Below are 9,987 nucleotides of genomic sequence, written 5' to 3' on the forward strand. Positions count from 1 at the left end.
GGGTTGCGGTAACCATGGCAACCAACCGCGCGGCGGCGGTGCCTGCGCAGAGTGACGGGGGCGGGGAGCGCGGGGAGGCCGCGCCGGTGGCTGTTCCGCCGCCGCCTGAGGGCACAGCCGGGCGGGCCTCGGCCTTGCCGCGGAGCGCGAGTGCCGCCAAGCGGCCCCGAGAGGCAGGGAACCCCGGCGGGCTGCGGAGGAACGGGGCCGGCGCCGCTCCGCCACCTCCCGAGGGCGCCGCGGGCCACGCCCCCGCCTTTGCGACACTCGCTTTGCGGCCGCGGCCGGTGAGGCGGGGAGGGGGGGGTGTCTCTCCCCGTTCCGCGGCCGGCACCACCACCCCCCTCCCAGCCATGTCTGACCCGGCCCCGGCCATATCCGCCCAGAAGTCGTGGTTCATCGCCCGGGCCAGCCACCGCTTCGCCATGACCCGCGAGTGCTCCCTCCTGCTGCCCCGCGTCTGCGCCGCCCTGGCCGACCCGCGGCAGCCCGGCTCCGACGACACCTGCCTGGAGAAGCTGCTGGACTGGTTCCGGACCCTGACGGAGTTCGGTGAGTGCCCGCCCCTTGCAGGGCCCACCCCGGCCCCGGTGACCAGCGGGAGCTCATCCCGGGGGTAGGGAGGCCTGCGGGCCGGGGCGCTAGAGGAGGCCTCCCTCAGAGGTGCTCGGTGACACCTGAACAGGCTGTTTGGTACTTGAGGCCTGTACCTGGGCTTGGGCCTCAGGTGAACGGAAATTCCTCCCGGTCAGTTGTGAAGGGGTTACGCTGAGCTCAGGCAATCACCTTAGAGTTATGAGAGAGTGTTGTGTGTTGTGGTTCGGGCTGGACCGGCCGCTGAATGAATGGCAGATGCTCTCCAAGGCGCTAACAGTCACCCTGTTTTCTGGCCTCTCTTCGGGCAACACCTCATCTCTAGATCCTTCTGTGAAGCTGGTGCAGGACAACCCCTGTCTGACAGAGTTCATCACCTCCGTGCTGGCGCTGCCAGAGCCCAGTCCGAGCATCCTCTCCTTTACCCTGCGGTTAGCTGGGATACTTGCTGCTTCCGAAAGCCGCTTCCAACACTTGCAGGTGAGTTGGCTACCCAGGTACCTGCTGCCGCATGTCTGTTTCCTCCTTCTACGTGGAGGGCACCTGAAGATATACGTATTCTGCTTATAAAATTTCTGGCATACATCAAACAACTCACCAAACAGTGATAAGAGAATGAAGACCTACAATCATACCATTCCTTTTCCATTCTCATGTAAAGCTGCTGTCTTCTCTCTTGCCACAGCAGTACTATGAATGCTAATATGAAGCGCTTCTCATTTTCCGTTCAAAACAGTACATGGGATAACACTATCTCATAGCAGTCATTGCAAATTATTGTATCCCTGGACAGAGCCTGTAGATCTAAACTGCACCAACAGATGTAGTTTTCCCTCCATAGTTGGTTGACAGGAAATTTCTGGTTCCTGGAAAAAATTAGGGAGCTTTTTAAAGCCCTACTTTCTACAATATAATACATTTTATAGTACAAAGCTCAACACCCAAAAGGCTTTGATGGAAGAGATGCATGCTGTTGCATAAAGCAGTCTAATGGAACACATATATACATAAATTGTCCCTAGCATCTTAAAACTGAGCGGTTTTGGTTTTGAACACATCTATTGCTTTGTCCATGAAAAAAGACAGACGTTAAGCATGGGCTTCTCAAAATTTTCTGTTTTACTGATGCTTGTAGCAAGAGGAGGTTTCACTGCAGTATTGATACTTTTGACTTGGATGACAGAGCAGCCTCTCCACTCCCCTCCAGCCCCTTTGCTCACCGGTTACTCTGTGTCTTCTCCTCTGGCCTCAGCAGGAGAAGCTGTTGATCAGGCTCTTTGGTGGGGATGGGCCTCTGAGCAGTGCCGTGTGGGAAGACGCATCTGTGCGAAGTGGCTGGGTGGAGGGTGTGCACAGCATGATGCATCACCAGCCTGCCCTCCACTTCCTCTGCAACGGTGGTGAGTACTTCCAGGACTGGGAACTCTCCAAATCCTCTGTCTCTCCCATTCCAGTCTGTTGCTCAGATGTCAAATGAGATGGGAGCTTTCAGTCATTTAAGATAAAAATAAGCCATTTGGCAAAAACTCTGAAGTCATTGAAAGATACTGTGTTTTTTTATTACATTAGTTATGCATTTTATTTTTTCTGTTTGTTTTTTTTCCCTAAACACTGAAGATGACACCCTTTTTAGAGGGGAAAGAGGCATAGCTTATGAAATACATGATAAAAATAGCTTATTAAAAGCCTTCTGTATTCTTATTTGTAACTCTTAGTATAAGATACATTTCAATATAATTTAATGCAGAAAAACTAACCAGGAGCTCATTTATCTCTTAATATTTGCACACATTTGCTGTTACACAGGTATGTAAATTCGTCTGTTAACACCAGCTTTAGATCTGATGTGCAGAGGGGCCTAAAAGACTGGATTTGGATTAAAATGCAGCAAGTGCTGCCATCCATGTGATGGAAAAGTAGTACTGTTGCTGCTGCTTAAAACTGCAGTTTTTCCTACTGGTTGTGTCCAGAGATGGTACGGGTTTCTTCCATAAATACATAGTGAGTGTGCTTTTAACTCTCGCAATGTTACTAATGTTATACTGGAGTCCTCCTCTGTTCCTAAGTTATTAAACCACCTGAGGATCTAAAAATAATTTTACCTTTTTCTTTTGTTTGCTTGTCTTTAAGGACTGGCTGACTTTGAAATGCCATAGAGACTCCAAAATAAAGTATAAAAACTCCCACCAACACCATTTAAAGCTGTATGGTACTTGAATTAGAATAATATATGGCTGGAATGCACCAAGGCTCCACCTCACAATGGGAAGGCTGTTGATTTTCCCTCCAGTGACTTATTTTGTTTTCACACAGGAGGCATCGATGTGATCTTCGCTCTGCAAGGGGATCCCAGCCTGTTTGTGGCTTCAGCTGCCAGTCGGCTCCTGGTGCACATGCTCATTCTCTCCGTGGAGTCTGAAACGACTAAACCTCTCAGTGCAAAGGACTGCGACTGGCCAGCGTGTGCCCAAATGATAATAAAGCATATAGAGGATTCTCTCCAGTCCAGCTCTGCCTCTCACGTCGAGCAGTCGTTAAAACTGTTAACTAGTTTGTTTGGCAGTTGTCGTTCTACATGGACTGAAGTACTTTGGTTACGAATAGCAAAGCAAATAGAATCCTTTTTGATGGAAGAGACTGTTCAAGTACAGCACATACTGGCGAATCTTCTGCTTAGCATGGCATGGTAAAGATCTTCTGGGACCTTGGATCCAGTGCTGAGATATATCTCTTTTCCACCATCTAACAGGGACATATCACTTATACTTCTTTCTTCTCAGGTCCCCTGTGTTCTGTGACAGTGAAGGCAGTTTTTGGGCATTAGTGACGTCTGCTCTGGAACGCTTAACCCCAGTACAAGCGGGTCCTTTGGCAGTGGGAATTCTGAGGCTCTACAAATGGTAGGACTTACTGCAATGAAATTTTTGCATTCTGCAAATGTTTCTGTACTGATGTCTCTGTTGTCTTTCCAAGAACTGTTTTTTTCCTCACTGCATTTTCCACTACATTCCTTAATATGTAAGACTGGTTGGCAAGAACTGTGCTAACAAACTTCAAGAATAATACCGTTTCAAAGAGAGAGAAATAAAAGGAGCGAGTATCATGTTTACGTGTATACACTTGCATCTTACCTACAGCAGGCCAATTTCAGGAAGGAATAGCAAACTCTTAACTTTATACTGCCAAGGTTGGTTAGGGTGGACACAATTTGCTCAGGGCCTCCACCAGTTCAAGTTTCAAATATCCGCAAGGTTGAGTATTCTACAGGTTCTCTGGGAAACTTGTTGCAGTGCTTAGCCATTTTCATTTCCCTATGAAAAGTATTTTCTGCTTATTCAGTTGGAATCTACCCTGTTGCAGTTTAAGACTCTTGTCTTGTGCCCCTCTGAGAAGTCTGCTGCCTGCGTCTTCTCTGTAACTCCCCCTTAGGCAGTGAAAAAGCATCGGGAAATCATCAGATGTTAAATGAATACAGCACATACAAATACTGATTTACAGGCTAAGTAATGCCTCTGTGTTAAGATATAAAGACACCGTTTTGTTGACAAGAAATGCCTCTCTCTAAACCCCCTTCTTACACAGAATCCCACTCTCTGCATAGCTTGATAAGGCTGCTTATAAATTCCAGAGCCATTTCTCCTCTGTTTTCAGTTAGCCAGGAAAGCTTGGAAGAAGGCTTGAATTGTGGTAATACTTTCATTGCTCTGTCATTGCTGGCTTGTTTAAAAGCTTGCACAAAAAACGGTATTCTCTCAGCATTTAGGGGCAGATGTTTGGGAAGGAATTGAAGTGTTCTTGTTTTGGTAACTGCTGTTTCCTCCTTGAAGCCCACAAGATGTGAGGATTCAGGCACTGACTGTTCTACTTCAGCCAATGGACTGTATTTTGAGAGCAGCCTCCCAGCCTCTGGAATATGCAGGTACAGTTGTGATAGAAAAGTTAGAGGCTAGTCTGCTTGCCAGTGCTTTAAGTGTCTGGTGCAGACAAAACTGGAGGAGGAAGAGTAGAAGTAGTCAAGGACAGTAGCAGCGTGTGTGGTGAAGTGCAGCATCCTACTGACAGTTGCGTTTGAAGGGATATTCATACTACATCACCTGCATATCTTGATTAACTTTAAAAATCGCAGTCCTTTGTATTCACTGACAACCTGAACTCTTCCCTCCTTTGGTCCTCTAGGTTTGTTGGATGAGTCTGTTAGTGATCCCGCCACTGTTGAAAGTCTTCTGTCCTCCAAGTCATCTTGTGCTGGTCTCCTGTGTCAGACCCTCGCTCATCTGGAGGAGCTGCTGTCTCTGGTAATGTTCAGAGAAGGAAAAAAGCCTGGGGATCAAATTGGTCCTTGAAAGAGAGCGTTAAGATCGGTTGCAAACTTTTGCAGTAGAGCTTAACAGAAAGTGGAGAGGAGCGGACAGTGAGGACTTCAATACATTAAGGAGATCTAGCACAGTAGACTCCAAACAGGAAAACAGAGGAATACTGAAGGTTGTAAAGAAGCACTGCACTTAGTTTTAAATCCATCTTCACAAGCTTTGTTACCATACCTTACTTCCTACTGCAATTATTGATCCAGTGAAGAAACATAAATTGAACTGCTTTCCCAAGGAGTGAGAAGAATCTCTTTCCATCTGCGCAGTAGTTCTTGGGAGAGGAAGGTGTTTGTAGTTATTAGCATTGTGGTACCTTAAGAACACACTAAAAATTGCAATTTTTGCTGCCTCCTCATCAAAACCTCCTGCTCTGTGTGCACACTAGACTTTTGCTGGAAACTGTTTTTTTCCCACCCTTTCTCCCTTCCTACTAGATTCATTTGCCAGTGGATTTACCATATGCATCTCTGCTACGCTCTCTCATGACAATATTACAATTCTGCGATGGCTTCCTGAGTCCGGCTTCTCCTCTGGGAAGCACAATAAGCCGAATCTTGATCAATTGCTTCAGAGTACAGAGGTCAGCCCTTGATGTCCTAGCAGCGCTCTCAGAGCGAAAAGGTGAGTTCATCTTTGCACTTTAAATTTTTTTTTTCCATTTTGGAAATACTTGACTATTCTGTAGTTGCAGAATTTTTCTTTCTGAATGAAGACTGCTATTTCCATTTCTGAAACTTGTTCATTTTTTCTAATTTTTCCTACTGTCTTGGCTAACCTTGCTTTCTGTTGATGAGCTGGGGTAGGTAATGCTGAAATTAAAAAGGTTTTAGTGGTTGTGAGAAATTGGTTGTTCCTCCTTTATCCTGAGGACCGTACTTGCTTTCCTCTCCAAAACAATTTTACAGTCCTGTGTCTTTCTGTATTTCAGCAGTTGAATTGCAATTTGACCGCTCCTTCTCTCAGTATTGGTCCTTCAGTTCTGTTTTCTACATTTCAGGCTGTGACACACTCATAGGAAGTCTATTTGATGTCCTTCTGGCATACCTGGAGAGTCCAAACACCAGCCCTACAGTGAGTATAGAACTAAGGAGACATCCAAGTCCATTAGCTTGCCCCAGTGGGGTGTAGTTCTGAGGACTTGTCTGACAACAGTTGTTTCTTAGCACAGTTTGTATTAGAATATGTAGGAGACTTGCCTTGATTCTATGAGGCTTGCAGAAAATAGCTAAAACTCTGAGTAAGCGACCAGTACATTCAATTTTCTTGAAAAGACAGGAGCCATCACATCTAAGAAGAGCGCCAACACACTCAACTTGCCATGGCCCTTAAGTACTGAATTCTTTGCATTAATGGGTTTTGTTTTCTTGCTTTGTTTGAACGACTCTGATGGGAACTGCAAATCAAAAGCTGGAGGTACTAGAACTGTGTCATGAAGCTGAGAACAACAAGCGTGTTTCTAGAAATGTTACAAATGTTACAAGCACCCTTTATTTGTGGCTTACTTTTTAGTAAGGCAGCATATGTACTTGTTTACTCAGAATTTCTCTGTAAGTTTGAGGCTAAAACAAATTTTCTCTAGCATAAAGGCAACAATGCCTCCTCCTGTAGTAAAGTAAGTCTGCTTTGTATTGCTTCAGGTTCTAAAGAAAACATTCCAAGCTACGTCCAAGTGGCTGGTGCGCTTGCACGAACTGTCCTGCTCCAACAGTCAGTGGCAACAAACTGAGAAGATTTTGGAAGGTAATGAAGCTATTCAAGTTGAGACAAACAGCAGCTAGTAGCATATATGAAGTCTGCTCTTGCTTACCTTTCCTGCTCACAATTATGTTGAATTTAGGTTTAGCTACCCAAATAGTGCTTCGAAGGACTTTGGGAGAAGCACACAGCAGCAGCAAAAGGGGTTGCAGCAGATAAAACGATAACAGAGGTTGCACAGCAATTGCTTCAGTAGGGCTTGTTGCCTTTCGTGTCTGTTCAGGCTTGTCACTTGGCTTTTTACAGATGTGTTTGTGGTGCTGCAGAAGCGTTTGTGCAGTCCTTGCTGGGAAGTAAGAGATTCTTCTCTGGAGTTCCTCACTGTCCTGATTAAATGCTTGAGAGGTAGGTGCAGAGATGTAACAGTTCCGATTGGAGGAGTATTTCTTTTAATGTTATGAAGGTCAGTCCGCCTTGTGAAGCGCCCTCTGACCTGTAACTGAAGGGGTAAGAAAAGAAAGAAGCGTCAAGATTTTCACTCTTAGATCATGATCAAAATCTGACAAAAGGATTAATAAACTTATACTCTTCTGTTGAACTCAGATTACTGTGCCCTCCTTAATGGCCGTTTTGGTGAGTTAAACTGAGGGATGTTGAGACATGTCTGTGAAGACAGGTGACTGCTTAATAGCAGATAATACTACCTTTTTCCAGTTTGCTTTGCAGTGGAGCCTGTCTGGTTTCCCTCAGCAGGCTGGGGGCTGGGATTTAGGAGGCTAAAAGCCTGGATCCGCTTGGCATTCTTTGGATTAATTACTGATTTTCCACTTTACTAGTAGCTCAGGCTTTGCAGCAGGTAGCACTAAGGCAATGTTAATCTTACAGTAGCTCTGCGATGTTGGATGTTGTCGACTAGTGTTGTCCCCAGGTCACAAAGGATGTATCCAGCATCAGCAGCTTACCCTGCAGCCCCTCTCAGTGCTGCAGTTGCGTTCTTTTTCTTTGCCATATGCCTTGACAACAAGAAAGGAAGACTTTTTTCATCCTTTAAGCAAAGGCATAAGTTTGATGAGGCTGAAACCATGTCCTTGCTTGCCCGGAGGAAGTTTTATTTGCCTCTAGAACAACTGTAAATGGGTTTTTCCAAGTTCCAGTGTCTACCAGGGCTTGACTGAAAGTCACCAAGCCGCTGGAAGACGGGGAGCCTGACACGGAGCTCCTGTGAGCTCCTGCCTGGTCTCTGCAGCAGCTCCGCTCACTGGCAGCTGTCCCTGCAGTCAGTGGGCATCCTTGTATGACGCAAAGAACTGTTTGCATTGGAAACAGCTTCATGCTCCGAGAGAATAAAGCCTTGCTTCTTTGGATTGCTGTCTTGTTTACAGACCAGGATGAGTTCAGGCAGTCGCTCCTGTCTTCAGAGGTGCCCAGGCTTACAGAAAACCTTCTTGGGGATCCAGAAAGCTACGTGCGAGCGAGTGCTGTGACTGCTGTGGGACACTTGGCCTTCATTACGTACTTTGCTCCAGAGTCACCTGTCATAGGGAATCAGTATAATAAAGAGGTACGATGACTTTGCTTAGCCGGCTGTGGAATCAAGCAGAACTACACATCAGTTTGCTGCTTATAACTGTCTTCACAAGTTACCTGCAGTCTCATGCAGGCAGATTTCACAACCAGTAATGAAGAGACTAGACTTTTATACTTCTGGTGTTCTTGTTTCTTCGCATGTTCCTCCCCTCATTGTGCTTTCTCTTTGTCTTTTTATGTTTAGAGCACCGTAGCAAAGCTTCAAGAGATCTTGTCAACGGACCCAGAGGGCTTTCCTAGGAGGGCGGTGATCAGCATCTTCACCAAGTGGCTGAGACAAGGCTGCACAGGTCAGCTGGAAGACACAGAGCAGTTTGTCTCTAGAGTCATCCAAACCGTGGAGCACGACTTAGACTGGGAAGTCAGACTTGGTGGTTTGGAACTGGTTGAAGTTTTCTGTAGTCAGACAATTTGCCAACTTGGCCTTCCTAAATGCTCGTATGCTCCTGTCTCGTCTGCAGTCACTAGTTCCATTCATCAGAATAAGTCACTGCAGGTATTTTGCCGAGCAAAACTGTTCAGCTTTTTGTTCCAGTCTTTGTGTGACTGTGACAAACCAGTAGGTCAGAGAGCCTGTGATATACTGCTTGCCTTAAGAGGTAGTTTCTATCCAATTAGTACCCTGAAGGATTCACAAGAGACTGGGGATTCACCTGCAGGACCTGGCATTGCCTGGTTACAAAGGACTCTAAAGCAGGGTTCTCTGGCCCAGAACTTCCCCACAGATGGTGGTAACGGGGTGGATTTTGAAGATCCAGAGAGCATGATGCTAGCTTTGGGTACAATAGACTTAGAAGAGCTCCACGATGAGCTCAATAAATGTAGTGACCATGTGGAGAAAAGCCCTCAGTCTCTCTTGCAGGACATCCTTGCTAATGTGGGGACCATAGAGGAGAACGAAGCTGACTGTTACTGAAGACATCTTTTGCTCTGAGGGAGCACTCCTTAAGCAGTTTTCTTCTGGAGGAGAATTTTTTTGCTACCAGTTGTGAAGTCTTTTTATCCTCTCTCAAGAAAGTGTTATGCTGAACAGTGAAAAGGATGGTTTCATTAACTGTTAAGGAAGTTTGCTTTAATACTGCTGAATTTTTTGTTAAAAAGTGTGGAATCCAATAAAACGTGATTTGTTTTTCAAAGTAAACATATAAAGAAATGCCTTTATTTGCTTTTTAAGTCCTGCGTCATTTAAGAAAGCACCAGACCAAAACAGTGACTGAAAACAGGTTGTTGCTTCCTCCTTTTAGAGCCAGAGTAGCTAAAACTGATGAAGACTGGTTTTAAGGGAAGCTTGTTTCGACCTTGCCCCTGTCTCCATTCTAAAAGCAGAGTGCCCGAGTTCCCTGTTGCATTTTGAGGTCTAGAGCAGAAGGTTGCATTTAAGGAGTCAAAAGCAGATCATCCTTAACATTACAAACTTTCTTCTATAGATAACGTACCGTATCTCGTGACGTATCTATATCTCAGCAGTCACACTAAAAAAAATTGACTTTGTTTTTAATTGAAGCCAGAAGCAAGTCCTTTTTTGCTGAATTTTTCAAGTGTTCTTATCCTCCATTCCTAAAGGATGAGGATAGCTTCTAACTAACGAGAGAAACTAACACCTGCAGCTTTTTCAGGATAAAAATAGATCTACTCTTAGCTTTGGTAAACAATGAGAATACAGCAGCTATCGTGCTATTTAGCATCCTTTATCTCCTGCAGCCCACGTAGAAGAACACAACACTCATTTTTGGGCTAACGAAGG

At 45.5% G+C, this 9,987-nt stretch overlaps 1 protein-coding gene across 1 annotated transcript; it reads left to right on the forward strand.

The window, feature by feature from the left end:
- Positions 1-380: 380 nt before the first annotated feature.
- BRAT1 (BRCA1 associated ATM activator 1) lies at positions 381-9,388 on the forward strand. The gene is made up of 13 exons (XM_074158547.1): positions 381-552; positions 920-1,074; positions 1,847-1,994; positions 2,908-3,280; positions 3,375-3,494; positions 4,422-4,513; positions 4,771-4,889; positions 5,396-5,582; positions 5,959-6,032; positions 6,599-6,701; positions 6,963-7,061; positions 8,039-8,217; positions 8,428-9,388. Exons 1-13 carry the CDS (start codon positions 426-428, stop codon positions 9,157-9,159), a joined length of 2,508 nt encoding a protein of 835 aa, XP_074014648.1. The 5' UTR covers positions 381-425; the 3' UTR covers positions 9,160-9,388.
- Positions 9,389-9,987: the final 599 nt, after the last annotated feature.

This window comes from Numenius arquata, chromosome 14 (assembly GCF_964106895.1).
Source record: "Numenius arquata chromosome 14, bNumArq3.hap1.1, whole genome shotgun sequence".
NCBI lineage: Eukaryota > Metazoa > Chordata > Aves > Charadriiformes > Scolopacidae > Numenius > Numenius arquata.